Source organism: Epargyreus clarus, unplaced genomic scaffold, assembly GCF_041222505.1.
Source record: "Epargyreus clarus isolate Ecla_fem2 unplaced genomic scaffold, WU_Ecla_fem_2.2 ptg000018l, whole genome shotgun sequence".
NCBI lineage: Eukaryota > Metazoa > Arthropoda > Insecta > Lepidoptera > Hesperiidae > Epargyreus > Epargyreus clarus.
In genome coordinates this window covers 2552729-2570789 of record NW_027332226.1, presented here as the reverse complement: position 1 = coordinate 2570789, position 18061 = coordinate 2552729, and the positions used below count along the sequence as shown (strand labels likewise).

The 18061-nt window shown below is 37.6% G+C and overlaps 1 protein-coding gene across 2 annotated transcripts in view; it reads left to right on the top strand.

Moving 5' to 3' along the window:
- Positions 1-18061, top strand: part of fusl (transmembrane protein fuseless) — a 46871-nt gene that overhangs the window by 4534 nt on the left and 24276 nt on the right. The window contains exons 2-5 of one of the 2 annotated variants that reach the window (XM_073082634.1): positions 4308-4446; positions 4823-4976; positions 5507-5701; positions 8854-9001. In XM_073082634.1, coding sequence (XP_072938735.1) covers positions 4308-4446; positions 4823-4976; positions 5507-5701; positions 8854-9001 — 636 coding nt within the window. Of the gene's footprint in view, positions 1-4307; positions 4447-4822; positions 4977-5506; positions 5702-8853; positions 9002-11511; positions 12090-18061 lie in introns of those variants that run through there. The other variant, XM_073082635.1, reaches the window with a different exon arrangement.

Genomic DNA, 18061 nt, shown 5'->3' with positions numbered 1-18061 from the left:
GTACCACTTATGTACTATTTCTTTAAGAGGGTTTTAGAAGGGGTGGAAATAACGCAGTTGTGACGACAATGAACTAACGAAGTTCTTACATTGATATCATTAAAAAATAAACCCTTAATTAACTAAACTCACATAGCTACAAAGTAATTGCAAAAAGAAATTAACAGTCAAGTGAAACAAATTTAGGTTAATCTAACGTCAATTTGGCTGAACATGATAGCGAACATTTAACTCAAATGTTTTAGTTATTTGGTACGTAAATAATTACTTTAGTAGGTAATCTTTATTACGGTAATTTTCCATTAAATTGGCTTAACTAAATTAAGTACGTAAATTTTGTAAAAGTAAGGTTTAGGCTGCGTTTACACCAACGTTCGAAATACCGACTCGTCATCTTCAACCCTTCCCACAGCTGGGCACGGGTCTTCTCTCAGAGAAGGAGGGGTTTACTCACTTTAGTGTGTATTTTTAACCGACTTCCAAAAAGGAGGAGGTTACTCAATTCGACCGTATATATTTTTTTTTTTTATGTTTGTTCGGCGATTTTTTCACGATGCCGCGACCGATCGACATGATTCATACACCATTGTATGCGGCTAGTTTCACAGGGGGTCCCATATCGAGGAAATTTGAAAATTTTCGCCAGTTTTCCCGGGAAATTGGAAAAACCTGATCTCTTTCTTTTCTTTCCCGATATAAACTTCAATAACTCGAGTATTTCTTAACCAATTTCAATTTTCTTTTTTTCATATGAAAGGGTGTTTTGTTGCGGTACTTTCCTACTATGACATTAGTATGCTCTGATGATTAGAACTTAAGTAATGGGGTGGAACTCATCATCACTACCCCTGCTTTTTACATATTTTATGACAACTTTCCTTCTGCCCACTCAATTCTCATGAAACTTTAAATGAACATTGAGTATCTAAATTAACATGATATGATGGAAAATTCGACCTTCAACTCTTCAACCCTGGTAATGCAGAAGTGCCTCCTGCCTCAACCATACAAGTAAGGCATTTGGAACTTATGGATATTTAATAAGGTTGATAGGTAGAGATATATGATGGAAAATATGGCCTTCAACTCTTCAACTCTGATAATGCAGAGGTGCCTCCTGCCTAAACCATACAAGTTAGGCATTTGGAGCTTACGAATATATGATAAGGTCTTTGAGCAGAGACATATGATGGAAGATATGAACTTCAATTCTTCAATCCTTATGATGCAGAGGTGCCTCCAATGTAAAGTATATAGATTAGACATTTGTTGTAATGAAGTTGGTAGACAGAGATATATGATGAAAAATTTGACCTTCATCTCCTTAGATCTGATGATGCAGAGGTACCTCCAGCCTAAACCACATGAATAAGCCATTTAATGCTTTCACACATATTTTACAGGTCCTAAGCAGGTACATGTAATGAAAAAAATGACCTTCAATTCTTTCACTCTGATAATGCTGGTGTGCTTCCAAGTTAAACCACTGGAGTTAGCCATTTTGTGCTTTCATATATGTATTAACGTCACTAAGCAGACACATATGATGAAAATTCAAGGTCTTAACCCTGATAACTTTGACCATAAAGTCTTCAATCCTAGTGACGCAGGGACACTGCTGGCCTAAACAACAGTAACTTGACAATCACTTCTTACAAATATAAAATATGATTAATGAATACGCTGTATTTTTCGTAACTATTGAATTAAGGTAAATTGGACCGACTCACTCGCAGAGTTTTACCACCTAGTTTGATTTATTTACTTTTCTGTTCCAACCTAACCTAGCAAACAATATAGAATTGCATGTAGCCTCGCCTATAGTGTTTCGTATTGAATTGATTAGGTTAGGTTGAAAGATATAAGGCAATATAAAACTAAGCGAGCAGAGCGCGGAAGCGCCCTGCGAGCGGGTGGGTCCAATTCGTATGTATTAATATTATGTAAAATTGTATATCACATTTATACAATTTTACATAATATTAATACAAACATTAACATATCATCACTAAAAAGGGTGAAAAAAAAGATTTTAACAAAAAAATAAAACCGACTTCTATGTCACTACAAAGTAAAAAATAATTGAAATAAATGTTGGTTTAATACATATTTCTGAAGTCGGCGCTCATATTAGACACGTTTACGCCATTATCAAACGAAATATGTATATTGAGCGCCAACTTCAGAAATATGTATTAAACCAACATTTATTTCAATTATTTTTTACTTTGTAGTGACATAGAAGTCGGTTTTATTTTTTTGTTAAAATTTTTTTTTTCTTAAAACTTTTAACTTCGCCGTTTTAGGTAGTGATAATGCATTTCTAATACGGAAATGAATCTGAGAATTGAAAGGACGAGTTTCTACCACTAAGCTATCACTGTTTTTGATGTGGTTCGAACACTGCCTTTTAACACACGTTTTTTTTTTATAATATAGGAGTAGCAGACGAGCATGCAGTTCACCTGACGGTAAGTGGCCACCCTTGGACATCTGTAATCAATCCCAGATAGGATTAGATATTCCAACCTGTGGTCGGCCACAGATACCCGCCGCTACCCTTGACGACTAAGTTGGAACGCCTCGGAAAAGTGTGTCTCCCTTACCACACTTTTGAAAACGGAACATAGCAGCGCCTAACACTGCTGTTATTAGGCAGAAATAGGTGTGGCGGTGGTGCCGCCGGAGTCGAACCACAAAGGGATCTACCACCTTCAAATTCATTACATACTTATTATACACTGTTTACTGGTTACAAAGGGATCAATATGGGAGAAACGTTACTAGGCATTATGACTTAGTCTTCAGTGGCAACAACGGATCTGAGACCGACATCTACCAATTTTATGTAAACAAAACTTTTATATGAATGGAAAATCATGAAACGGAGTAATGCTCGTTCAAACTCAGCGGCTGAAAATACGTTTGGTTTAGACGCGGTCTTATGTGACAACTGTCAGATAATTTTTAATACGTTTAAGATAAACTGTGAACTAGAATACTAGACTGATTGTTCAGTTTATAGAATAATAACCATAATAAAATAACCATATTTTTTAATTAAAGAAGTTTCTACTTCCTATCTAAGAAGTATGTATGTCTTATGGTAAATGACCACGGGCATCCACGGACATTTGTAATCAACTCCAGGTGGGTTTGATGCTTCACTTGCGTTTCTACCCAAGAAAACTAAGTTAAAACGCCTCGTATACAGGCCTATATGTCCTCGCCTTTAACGAGTTAATTCTTAATAAAAGGCATAAACATGTATGAATAGTCTAGCAGTGGACTTCAAAAGCCGTACGAATGAAAAAAGGTGATTTGAGTAGTAAATAATATTATATATAAATTTCTGGTGTCACAATGTTAGTTACCGTACTCCTCCGAAACGGCTTTACCAATTTTCACCAAATTTTATATGCATATTCAATAGGTCTGAGAATTGGCTACTATCTATTTTTCACACCCTTAAGTGATAAAGGTTGTTCACCCTTAACATTTTTTTATTTATATGGCAACACAACGTTTGCCGGGTCACCTAGTAATCTGAATAAAATGTTGAAAGTTTGAATCGATAGAGATGCTCCTACGTCATTATAATATCAGCTATAGTTGTGAATTTGCTAAATAAAACCATAAGGCTGTCAAGAGACTATTTATTTAATTTGGTTTTTAATAATATTTTTCAATACTTACAAATTTAGTAACAGAATTTTAGAACCACATTAAATTAATACTATACAAGTAAGAAGTGATTATACATAAGTTTCCGCTTGATTTTTAATTATTATGAAGTGACTGTAAAATTTTGCGTGTACCCAGGTTTTAAGCAAAATATCTTTATTCTTCTATATTTTAGATTCCATTTTCATTTGAGTCTTAAGAATTTCATTTATTATATAATAGTCACGTAGGGTCTTAGGTAAAAAAATAGTATAAAAAATGAGGATACAGTTACTATAACATTAGTCTGTTTCATTTCAAAACAAACAACGCCGTAGACATAGTGTTTTTTTTTTATATTTACACCTAACGATAAGGCAGACGGGCTACCTGGTGGAAAGCAGTTACCATCGCCTATGGACATTTGCAACACCAGAGGAGTCGCCAATGCATCGCCGGCTTTGGAGGAGAACTCCTTTTGCACCCCTCTTGAAGAGTCCCGTGTCATAGCGCTCAGGTAATACTTCAGGAAGTTCATTCCACATTTTATTAGGAAATATTGTTAATGGTCGTTATCTTCTTTAGAGTAACGATATTGTTGTTGGTGTCTTTGGTAGTGCCTTCACAGAAGAATATGTTCACAGATGCCTCCAAACGCAACAGAAGAGTTACTGCCTGAGGTAACACACGTTAAGGTGGAGAAGACTTCCGTTACAGTGGACTACGACGAAACGGAAGTGGAGACGACAGAATGCAATCGAGGCGAACTAGCTTATGGCGCAGGTGACACATATGTACAAATTAAAAATATCTGCTTAATCTTCTTAGCTTATACGACTTTCGTTCTAGAGCGGTACCAAACACATTCTGCCACTGCGCAGAGAGTTCTAGGTTCGATTCTTAGCAAACACAATTTAAGTACAATTTATTACAATTTTAACCTATTTCGTTCTACTTACATAACTAAGTTAAAAACATTATGTATTATTAGTATTAACTTGATTTACCCTATTTTAGGTATTTATTAAGTTGTCGGGTAAGAGTATTTTAGAAAATATTTTTTATAATATTTTTTTCTCAATTTTATGCAATATCATTCACAAAATGAACAATCTTCTTAATAAATATCTACTTTGCCTCATGATATTCTTAATTCCAGGTGATGCCGTGTTCACCAGCTTCGTGGTGGCGCCACAGGTGGTGAGCGTGTGGCGGGGCACGTGGGGCATAATGGACATGAACAAACATTTCTTCCCCTACGCACAAAGCTACATTTTGGGCATCGTTATACACGTGTCTTTTGCGTTAATTAGGTACGTATGTGTAAAGTTAATATATGTACTAATCATACCGCTATTTACCCTCATACCGTACTAGTATATTACTTGTGTCATGAATGCCTTGGACACATAAAGACGAGTACAGAAACACCCAGATCTAGAATAGATGTCTGTCCGGGGATCAAAGTCGTTATCCGCTGCGTGTCTGACCGGTTCGGGGATCACTCCGCCACGGCGGCCGTCGAAAAATAAAGGTGGTAGAACTATCTAGGTTCTATTATGGTGGCACAACCGCCACATCTATTTTTATCTAACACTAGCTGTGTTAAGCGATACTGTGTTCTGGTTTCAATTCTGTAGGAAAGGAGAGATAATGTTAGTTCTAACTTAGTCTTCAAAAGTAGCAACATATCTGAGTCGGACTTCATTTGGAGTACAGGTGTCTATAAACGGCAATGGCCACCTTCTCGTTAGTTAGACTTCATTGTTTGTTATGATTATGATTATTACGATTTATAAAGCTTCTTACAAAATCTTTTATAAAGGTAAATATGTTTTTTCAGAGCCCAGCTCCTATCCCGCTCAAAGGGTGCTTGGGGGGAAGACGGCAAAGCGGGGCGATGGCTTCGAGAGCGAGTTTTATCCCGTCTGTACACCTACATTTTCATCCTGGCCTGCATTCTGCACTGGCGGGGTGGCTTCGGGCTTTTCGACATGCTGGTGGCAGCCCTACTGCCGAATGATAAGGATCCTCATAGGTACTAACATTGTTTATAATACGTTTTATTTGAAGTGGCTGGTAATTCAGTCGCTCCGAATTCCGTCCGTCGTTCCGAATTAAATTCCCATGTTTATGTTATCATGATGTTTTTCATCACCGTTCAAGTGTGCGATGAATTATTTCTAACCTGGTATTTGCAAACACGTAAGCAATCAATAGACATCTATAATTAGCCCCGCAAGGCGTTCGCTAACCAGAAGGAGTCCCAGCTCCAGGTTGCGTTGCAGGAATTAAAGATTGCTAGGGACAGGTGTGATCAGCTGAATAACGAGAGAGATGATAACGAGCGGGAACTGTTGGAAATTCTAGATAAAAATAAATTGTTAAGAAGTGAATTAACCGATATTCACTTACAGTATAGTACTGTATGTGAAGAGCGGGATAAACTTGTAGGTATTGTTGAAGGGTTTAATAAATGTTGTGAGGACTATGAGGTAGCATTGAAAACCATATCCTCGTTAGAAAAACAATTGCATGAAGCCCACCAACAAATTATGAGGCTTGAATCAGTTACCCATAAGTCCGAGGAACAAAAAACCCAGAGCTTGTTCGATGAATTAATAAATTGTGACCATGTTTCTGTTACTGCTGCTTCTAGTAAGCCCAACATAAGTATCATAGATTTAACAGGCAATGATACAATATATTTTGCCTCTACGAAGGGGATTACTCGATGCAGCAAAAACAAGTTAAAAAAATATGTAAAAATCAATAGATATATATGTTATAGGCAAACTCCGAAGCTCCGGCGCTCCTAGGTTGGACTGGTCAATCCTCAGGTCAGACTGAATGACTTAGTCAAAGCCCAAACAAATGTAAATTTTTGGCCTTTGACTAAACAATTTTCGTCAAACCTGGGAGAGACTAATTTGGTCAGGCAAACGTCAAAACACAATTTTATTAAATCGGGGTTTGACGAGTCAAACTCCGATATAGGTATGAAGTGTCTTATCTTCGTATATTTGGAAGCATTTTATCATTTAAGCAGCTTTCAAGTCTTAAGAACCGCTTAACTCTGCCAGTTCTGACACCATTGGTCAGCTTACGTGATTTTCACTTTTATATTTGAGATGCTTTGAGAGAATGCCGTGTGGCATTAGGCCCACCTTTTGTACGATGTGCAATAAAGTATAAAATAAATAAATAAATGCTTTGGAATATACGGAGGTTAGTTTGTAAGATTAGGTATAAAAAAATAACATTTTTAAAATTTTGATGTTTATTGTTTTAATAATTTAAAAAAACCTAACCTAACCTAACCTAACCTAACCTAACCTAACCTAACCTCACTCATCTTCAATTTTACACAATTACACGCCCGCACGCTCAATGAACGAACATGAAATGACAAAACAATCGGTCGGAACACCGCGAGAGACATTATGAACCTGTTTAAACATGTTCAGATCAACGTTTGACCGAGTTTTGCAGTCGCTTCTAGGATTGACTAGGCCAAAACCGAAACAGAATAATTTACTTTCGACGTTTGACTGAAAAGTTAGGAGCTCCTGGGTTTGACTAAAAATACTTTAATAATAATAATTATTATTATTATTATTACTTCAGGCAAAGGGCGAAATTGAAATGTATTTCGGGGATTGCCTGATGGCTTTGGCCAAACCTAGGATAAACCAGTCCTTCCGCGAAGAGACTGTGTATCGGACTTTGACTATAACATATACATAAAACCCAAACTTTGTTAAATACTCAAAAGAAATTCCTTAAAACTGTGCCATTATCAGCAGGTTCTAATATTAAAATAGGTGTACCTCAGGGCTCCATCCTAGGTCCGTTTCTATTTTTAGTTTATATAAATGATTTGCCAAATGTAGTAAAGGATTTATCTGAGGTTGTTTTGTTTGCTGATGACACTTCCTTGGTGTTTAGAGTAAAACGACAATCACAGGATACGAACGATATTAATGAAACTCTTTGCTGGATTCAGAACTGGTTTGATGCAAACAACCTACTCTTAAATTCTAATAAAACTAAATGTATTAAATTTATGCTACCAAATGTAAGGAGTACGGGGATGAATGTCGCTCTAAATGGTGAGACTTTGCAATTCGTCAATGAAACTGTTTTCTTGGGGATTACCATTGATCCTAAACTCCAGTGGGGTCCCCACATCTCTGCTTTGTCCAGCAGACTTAGTACTGCAGCTTTTGCAGTCAGAAGAATTAGACAGTTAACAGACATACCCACTGCCAGACTTGTCTATTTCAGTTACTTTCACAGCATTATGTCTTATGGCATTCTACTGTGGGGCAGTGCTGCTGACATAGACTCTATATTTACTATTCAAAAAAGAGCAATAAGGTCAATATATAGTCTGCGGCGTGGTGAGTCCCTAAGAGAACTGTTTCCCACTATTAATATATTGACGGTGCATAGTCAATACATTTATGAAAATATTATGTATGTAAGAAAACACACTGATATGTTTGAAAAAAAATAGTAACCACCATAACTTTAATACCAGAAATAGAAATAAATTAGCAATTCCTAAACATAGATTATGTAAGGTGGCTAGATCTTTCGTGGGCAACTGTATTCGCTACTACAATAAAATACCCGACCACATTTTGAATCTCACAGAAAAAAAGCGTACTATAAAGTAAGTGATTATTTGACTGACAAAACGGTGTGGTCTGAATTAGCTCCAGCTCCACATGTACCATTACGTTAAGTTAACATTGTCAAAAACATTTTTTTTTAAAAGATGTGTGTTATGGAGTTTCTTTCGCCGCTTCTTCTCCATAACGAAACACCTTGTGAAGTGGTGGTAGTTGCTTTGACATTCAAAAAGTGATCTGTAAAGAACCTATTTTGAATAAAAAATTTTGATTTGATTTTGATTTGATTTTGATAAAATTAGTCCTACCTGAGGTCGTCCCAATATGCGTTGCCCTGGAGACTAAGTTGGAAAGCCTCGGGTAAGGGTCTCCCTTACCGCACCCTTCAAACCAGAATGCATCAGTGTTTAACACTGCTGTTATTACGCAGAAATAGAGCTAGCGGTTTTAAATTAAGCTTTAGCGGTGGTGCCTCCGTAGAACCAGAAAGAGTTCTACAACTGTCTTTTTTTTGTTTTTCAACAAGAGCAATAAAATATTTTTTTTTTACCAGGCCAGTCCTCATAGCGGGGCTCACGCTCATATTCTACTTCAGCAGCACCGCGCTCCGGTCTTCGAAGAATATCCTCGCTTCACCTTATTTCCTGGTCACCGATGGAAAGGAACCCACTTACATCTTCACTACTAGATTCCAGAAAAAAGTAAGGAGCGGTATTAAAGATAGCTTTCCATATGCACTGCAGTTTTTTTGTAATGTGAGAATTGTTAGAACGGATAGGAGATACAGTTTAGGAATTAACCGGAAATTTTAATTAAACTTGATTCGAGGTAAGAAGTGTGAAGTGGGGTTAATATTTTTTAACATTGTGTAGTAAGTAAGACGGTAACTTTTATTGTAACATAATGTTACCGTCTTACTAAAAACAATAAATTTAGATTCTCATAGGGCTGTGACAACTCTAATAACTTTTGATTTTAGGGTTAACACCTTAAATAGCTAGCTTTGCTTAAAATAAGCAAAACTCAATACCGTATTGGCTGAAATATGTATTGATGTGACAGTGGTGCCCCTACAAATGAAGGCCAGAGTTCTGTTACCTTTAAAATAATTTCTTAGCCGCTAGCGCTACTATGGCTGGCTTATATCTATGTAGTGTAGATGATATATTTGTCCGATAATTAATGTCTAATATGCACATTGAAAAATCAGAGGCGTGTGCCTGGGGTACGAACCTCGGACCCCGGGTCGAAAGGCCGAGTTTCTAACCACTAAACTTTTTATTTAGTGGTTAGAAACTCGGAAAAAAACATTGCAAATTATATATGCAAAATTAATAAATTATTTGTAAAAATATATTACAACCATAGATTAGTAAAGATACTTCGCCGCCTTGAAATTGAATGAAGCCACAAACAGCTTATTAGTAAGTTCTTTTTTTTAAATTCTTGACAAATAAAAACATCAAATAATAATAGAGACTTGGCAAAAGTTTTTACGCAACTATTTCAATTCTCAAAACTGGGTACATTTTCTTGTTAGGAGTGAGTAATATTTACTTATCTATGATTACAACATTTAACCTTAGCTGCAAGGATCAGTTCCTTAGCTGCAAGGATGAGGGCATCGATCAGGGTCAAGGCGTAATACGTTGTGCGCGAGGAAGCGACGTAGGGAACGTCAGCGCTATGATTTGTACTGGCCATTACATTACGAGGTCGCCCGTATAGGACCTTTGTAATGTAATCTTTGCTAGGTGATTTAGTGTAATGTTCAGTAAGAGGTATTCCCGGAGCGCTGTAATATAGGGCTCTTCAAAAAAGATGCAAAAAGAGCTCTCCTTTAAAGCCGGCGATGCATTGGCAACTCCTCTGGTGTTGCAAATGTCCATAGGCGTTGACTTTCCATCAGGTAGCACGTCTGCTTTATCCTTAGGCTCAAATATAAAAAAGTATACGTAAATGGAAAGTTATACTTATTTCTGACTTGTACAAGTGTTAGCGCTGCTGTGTTTTGGTTTGTAAGGGAGACACATTTATTCGAGGCTTTCCAACTTAGTCCTTAGGGGTAGCATATGTGGGTGACCTCAGGTAGGAATAATCTTATCATGTTGACTACAGAGGCTCATAGGCAAGCGTGGCCATTTACAATTAGGTGGACTATTTTGTATTAACAAATATAGGTCCAACCAGAGAAAATAGTAAGTTAGGTATTTGACCTTTTAGATAAAGGACATCTTCTTAAATACCTAACCTTTTTCGAAATATGATTTTAAATTACTACAATCCTTTGATTGAAATCATTTTGCAATGAGGAAATTCTGGGATCTCATGGAAAGCACAGGCCTCTAAATTATTTCACAATCTTTCGCGTGGTTCTTATTACTACTTAGTAACTTCTAAGTAATGAACTCGATACTATCTGTAGTAGCACTGATTTGATCAGATTCAAAACAAATCAGTGCTACACAAACTACACTAATCACATATTGTGATAGTATTTAAATTGGAAGTTTGGTACAGCAAGTCATTTCTATTTTAAAAATTATAGCAACACTTACCTGAATTGAACATTTATAATGAGAGTCATAGCCAACCACTATACTACATATATAATTTGTGTGCCGTAATTGGACTTATGTATATTTAAAAAGAAATAACTACAGGAGTATTCACTCATACCCAAAAACTATCAATTTTATTCAATATCCTCGTTAGAACACGGATTGAACCCGCAACCGACTTTGTGATAGACTGATTTAGCGCTCTACAATACATTATCCAAGAAATTATACCCTGTGATCTACACAGAATCGTAAGATCTAACACTACTGACTCTAGTCCTCATACCCGACTACTAAATAAAATTGACAATTACAATCGATGGTGATAACTCCCGTTGTGTGCTTTTTCTGTTATCGCTCCACTAAGCTCTCTTATCTAACGGCGCAGTCACCTCTCACACAAACTGCCTTCACGCCGGTTCCATCCAGACAACTCACCTTTCGGATTCATTAACACCAAGGGTGTTCACCCGAATACTCAGCCGCGTCGTTATCAAACATCGGCAAGCGGAGGCATCAACAAACAAGGAGAAAGCGAACGGCGCCTCCGAAGCACGATAGGGAGACTACATCCCAACAAACAACGTCGGTACGTCACGGCGCACGGCGCGGGACGCGATGATAATGCAATTATATACAAGCCGTAATCTGTAGTCGCGTACTGAACCCGTGGCTGGGCACTCGCACATCAGACATGCGTGGAAGCACCGCCGGGCTGGCCGACACTCTCGCGAGCGGCTCGCGCGCGCACGCGGCGCTCCTCGAGTTCGCGGATGTGGTGTTCGCGAGCGTGGTCGTCGGCCCCGCCGTCGTCACCTACTGGAAGTCGACCTGGTCGCTCATGGACTTGTACGTGCTCACGGACCAGCAAGTGAGCAGCGCGGCCGCGTGTGCCGCCTTCGGCCTGTGCTGTGACCTGTTGTTGTGCGTGTTTCAGACACAGTTGAGCGAGTACCTGAGGCCGGATCGCGGCAGATTGACTTACTACGTGTTCTCGAGGTTGTACACGTGTCTGGCGGGGGTGGCTTGTGTCGGGGCGTGGCGGGGTGTTTGGAATCTGCTGAATGAGTGTACGGGCGATAGCGCCAGGACTCTGCTGTCCACGACAGCGGCCGCCACGCTGTCGCTGGCGGCGCTGCGGACCTTGAGGAATATTTGTGCTGCGCCGTTCGCGGTGGCGGTGGACGCGCCGCAGGACTACTTCGAGGTCCCTACAATGTTCAGAACGGTTGGTGCACATCGCTGATCATTCCTAACAAGTTGTACGTTGAACATTGCTTTACTAACCTAACGACCTGCTTCCAAATGATGCAATCTGCTTATTTTAAACCACAGTAGGTATTCAACAAACAAGCAAAGAGCATTTATTCCCAAAAAAATAAAAGCTTATGGAAAGTTTAAGTGGAATGCGTGGAGTTGCAGTTGTAAATCAGATATCACATTCGTATAGGAACACATACCTACTGTAGGTAATATTTCCAATGAAACGCATATTTTTTACATACGTGAGCACATTAAAGGATTTTGGTAGAATTATCTTTTATCTATGCGAGTATGATCCCACAGAAATCCTATAAAAATATGATGACGATGTATTATGATAACGATTCCGGATTTCACCGAATCTAACTCTTTGTTCTAAACTACTATTGTTTTTTAAAATACCTATTTTATTCCAGTACTTTAAGAAACTATTAACGATATTTTTCTTTTAAAACTTGTAATTTCTAACATGCAACGCTTGCATCATAGCTGATATGAACTAAGGCCTCCCGACGTTTGGTAGATATTGTTTGTTTGTTTGAAGCGGAACTAGGCAATTTGCGGCTTTAAACCAGATCTCTATAGTAAACGTGTGACTATAAAAGTGATAAGTTCCGTAATATTATATTAGTATTACAGTAACGTTAAGATTATTACAATCTGTAGGTATAGTGGCGAAAATGTTTCGGTTAATAACCAAGTTTCAATATGAAGATTAATAAGCGAATGAGTGATTTTGTTTTCTTTGTTTTCTAAGGTAAGATGTGCTTATTTATTTTTATTCCTATTATGGTAGGTTTGTATGTAACTTACTAGGGTAGCGAATAGTAATTGTTTAGTAATAGGTATTTTGCCCTTCCATATGGAGGTCTGGGTTCGAATCCCGAAAATTAATTTGATTTTTTTATATTGCATTATCAAAAATTTTAAGCGCTTGATTTAATGATAAAGGAATAATATTGTGAGAACCCTTATAAGCATCTAGGTCGTTTAAAGTTACCATATTTTATCAATCCTCAATTGATTAGTTTCTTGACAAATGACCCTACTTCTTCAGACGGCAAGCGAATTACGAGCCAAGCCCGACACGCAGTGTTCTGGGTTCAATCTCAACGAAAAAAAAATTTTTAATTGAAAAATGAATTTGGTCATCTTCTATAGAGTTTCTTGTACCGCTTCTTCTCCATAGCGAAATACCTTCCGAAGCGGTGGTAGTTTGTTGACTTTCAAAAAGTATTCTATATGAATCAATTTTGAATAAATGAGATTTGAATTTAAATTTGAATTTGAATTAGATAATTCGAATCATCGTAATCATGGATTGTCGTTCCTCTTATGGCTACACATTCTGATCTAATATCTAGTTGTTATTTTGAACTTGTGCAAAATTGTCAGTTATTAGAAGCTAAGTGTGAGAAAAATTGTTTATATTCCTACCAACCCAGATTGTACCACATTTAAAGCAAATAAATGAATATTAATATGAATATGAAAAATAAAGTACCTACAACATGGTTCTACGCTCTCTTTGAAAACTCTACGTAGAATGAAATCGTAGCACTCCGCCTCGGATATCCGTAGAGCTGCTACAAAGAATTAGAATTTTCGTTTAATAAATATTTTGAAATACGAAAAAACCTTATCAAAAAATCACAGGTACAAAAAAATATATAATGTGACTTGCTTAAAATATTTTTAAACATGAATATGGACGATCACGATGATGTAGCGGTAATAATATCGATCTGAGACGCAGGTCCCAGATTCGAACCGAAAGTGACTATCAAACTGTGTTAGTGCTTCCATACTTGTCGTTGTATTCCCATTACATTCATTCACAAAGAATTCTACTGTAGGGCAATGGACTGTTCTTATATTGAGCGACACGACACCGTCACGACAATAGCAACGATATCGGTGGATACATACTCGTAATTCTATGAACTTCTAATGCGCGTATGAAATTGTACTAATACACACGTAAGCTTCTGTCTGCGGACACTTGTGGATATATATTTCATCCTTCACTTGTTAATTTGTTGTCTCAGTATATGATAAAATTAACTTAATTATTAGCATAAAATAATAAAAACAATGTGTCAATGTCTACCAAAATGTAGGAATAGTTACTGATGTCGTGTCGTATCAAGAAGAGTGTAAATATAGAAAATACCACTAGTTCGATTTACAGCCAGTCCTTAAAGGTTGGTAACTGGGGGTGTAAAAACCCCTTTTCGTCAAAAGATATTTATCCCGGAAATTTAAAAAATAAACTCTACCTTACCTTAAACAAATAACTTTACCTTAATATTAAAAGTTAACCTATTTTTCTTTTTGAACTTTCCAAAAATATGATGTAATTAATTTAGATTGGGTAGGCCACAAGCCACATGCAGTGGATTATTTCCTTAACGTAGTACGCATAACGTTTTCTCGGTTATTTGAGCAGATTTAACGTTTGCAGATCTATAGTTTTCTGATTCAGACCGGTGCATTCCACTTTCAATGTTTTTCTTCTTACTCGGAGTCATTTCCGCTAAAGGTTTAAGTTAAGGTTAACAATAATATAACTAACTAGGTTATGCCTTGGAATTGTTTACTATTTTTTTGTTTTACACGATAGCAACGCATCTATGGCCGACTTCAGAAAGAACGTTATCTATTACGTATATCTATTACGTTACCTTATCTGGGGTTGATTACAAATAACCACGTAGTAACCATTTACCATCAGGTGGACTACTTGCTTATTTACTAATTAAATGTAAAAAAATATTATTATCATTTTTATTTTTCTTTCATATTTAATTGCACATCGTAGTGCATAGCATCCATTGCTTTTTTTTGTTGACGAAGACCCGACGCCGTGGGAGCAACGACGGGTTATGTGGGACTTTTACCGCACTAAAACCCCCCCGGTGACCGTCCTCAGTACTGCGTAGGGGACTCCGGGATCTCTAAAGGAACGCAACCGGAGTTATCCAGTGCTACCAGTCAAACCTAACCTCTTTTTTTAACACGAAATTACATAAAAATACAGTTTTCTTGTATCTCTGGCTCGTTATCGTAGCAAAATAAAATATTTACCATATTCTTAATCTAATCATAAGCTTTTGAACGCAAAACTAACCTAAATCAGACACGTAGAATTTGCGTGACAATCAAACAAATAGACAAATGACAGATTTTTAATTGTATAATAACACATACGTGTATTATGTATATTTCCGCGTGGTACCCGTGATTATTTTTAGTAGTTCTTGATATTTAATCTTTATGTGAGAATAAGGAAGATATCCTAAAGTTTGGGATGATGAAAATTCCGTGTCAATAAGTCAATACTCTATTATGTAGAGATTATTGTGGTACGTCAGTGAATTCTGACGTCTGTAGATACATGTGAAGCTGTCGGGCCATGCCTATCAAAGTATTGTAAAGATACATATGGTATTGTCTGTCAGGGCGCTTGTCGGGTACATTCAGCATGTGGTGATATAAATGTGTCCTAAATCTTAAGGATCACTACCCGTATCTGGGTGATTGTTAGAGTAAATATAATAAGTTTATAGTTTGGTGTGAACAAAGAAAAATCCTAGTATATATAATTGCGTGTGCGAAAACATTCCTCCTGACTTATAACCGCGTTTGACGACCCGCGTTGCGGAACGGTCACAATACCGGTCTGACGCGTAGAGGGTCCCGGGTTCGATCCAGCCAGAAACCTGCACTAAAACCCCGGTGGCCGGTTCTCAGCGTTTGGTGGAGAACTCCGGGATCTCCAACGGAACACAACCGGATTCTTCCTAACGCGGTGCCCTTCTATCGGGCTCTGCCAATTTACCCTCCTCTCACATCCCCTGGTGATTACAGCGATATGCGACCATACAAAACCGCTGTCCTTCCCGGGGTCGCTTGCTGGACGGTTTGAACTCTCACTCTTGCCGCCCGCAAACCCCGGAAGCGCCTTTTAGTCGCCTCTTACGACAGGCAGGGGATACCGTAGCCCTATTCTGGTCCCGTTACTACAGGGACAAGCTAGTCAGAAACCTAAATGATGAATTTAGGTTTATGTTTCTGGGTCTTGGTGTTTGTGTATTTGTCTCTGTGTGTGTTCATGGCACCCACAATATAGGGAATCCTAATGCAGGGCTGTGAGTGTAGAAAGCGTTAGTTTAGTTACTTTATAACATCCTTCAAATCAAAAAAACAGCTTTGTGTCAGGACGAGATTAAGTAAAAAATTTAGATCTCGTTAATTACTAACATTATATTATTGTTCATTCATTATTATAAAGCAAACCGCGTGCCCGTTAGTTAATAACAAAACTGTAAGGGTAGTAACATCCCTGTTTAGGTCAATACCGGATTACACTACGTTCAAGAGCGCGTCTTTGTCGGTCATCGATATTAATATGAATAAGCATTACAGTTGAACCAGAATTGTTTAGTCCTATTTATTTTCTGCCAACGGTATTTTACGATTTTCAATAGATAATCTTTATATATATATTTCTTATGTGCGTGTGTATGTCACTGAACGCCTCCTAAACGACTGGACTGATTTTGATGAAATTTGTTGTGTGTGTTCAAGGGGACTTGGACTTGAAGGGGAATGGTTTAGATTCACAATTTAGTCCGTGGGAAAAGGTTTTTTTAATTAATTTTTAATACGTAAGTAGTTATAGAATCGGAAACTATGCATTTGATCAATAGTGATGATCTTTAGCAAAGTTGTTGTCCAAGAGCTCACGAGGGTTTGGGAGTTGGTAAGACCAATTTTCGACAGATGGCACCACTGTCATTCCAATGCAGGTACAAATTTTCCGTTTTATGTATGTCATATTATTTCTTTAAAATGCGGGCGAAGCCGCGGGCACCACTAGTCCATAATAAATATAATAGTGTTTTAAGTATCTCCAGAAAAATTTGCTGTATGGAGTCCATTAAGGTATCGATATATAGTTACTTTTTAGGGTTCCGTACACAAAGGGCAAAAATGCAACCCTGTTACTAAGCTCCCGCCGTCTGACCGTCTGTCACAGGGCTCTATCTTCTGAACCGTAATATATAGACACTTAATATTTTTACAGAGTATGTATAACACTGTAACGATGGTATCTATAACAAGAAATACTAAAAAATAAAACGTTGAAAATAAATGGGGGTCGTCATACAAGAAACCGCTGATTTTCGACGATTTTTGATATATCTATTGAACTGTAATAGATTCCATTTTTTTTGTATGTATGTATGTATGAATTTATGTATGTATGTATGCATGTATGTCTCATTCTTTGGCACGTCCTACAGCCCAAACCGCTTGACGGATTAAAATTCAAAAGTCTTCACAGGATATCATTTTCACAACATTATACAATCGATAATTTGATATTAATCGGTGAAGATAAGGTCCGACACATATAAAAGCGTCGAGCGTTGCAGTTTGTCGGTATTATCTTCGCACCATCACACCGATGTTGTGTGTCGGCCCTCAGAAACGTAACATACGTTTGTCCGTGCGTATTAAGCACGTATGAAGTTTTACTACTAGTGGTTAACCATCCAACTTTAAACAACGGTTACAATAGGTATACCGCATGGCGCTGCTCGCAATCTTATTGAATGTATGACAACACAATCAAGAATTTGAAAATTGTGGCATTGTGAAAAAATAAACGAGCATGCAGTCCACCTGATGTTAAGTGATAAGTGGGGCCCACGGACGTCTGTAATCAATACCCGGATACGATAAGTCTTACCCGAAATCGACTACAGATACGTTGCTACCCCAGAATACTATGTTGCTACGGCTCTTATATAAGAGCAGTGATAGCCTAGTGGTTAAGAAACGCGGCCTCTCGATCGAGGGGTCCTAGGTTCAAATCCCAGGCACGCACCTCTGATTTTCATATTTATGTGCGTATTAGAAATTAATTAT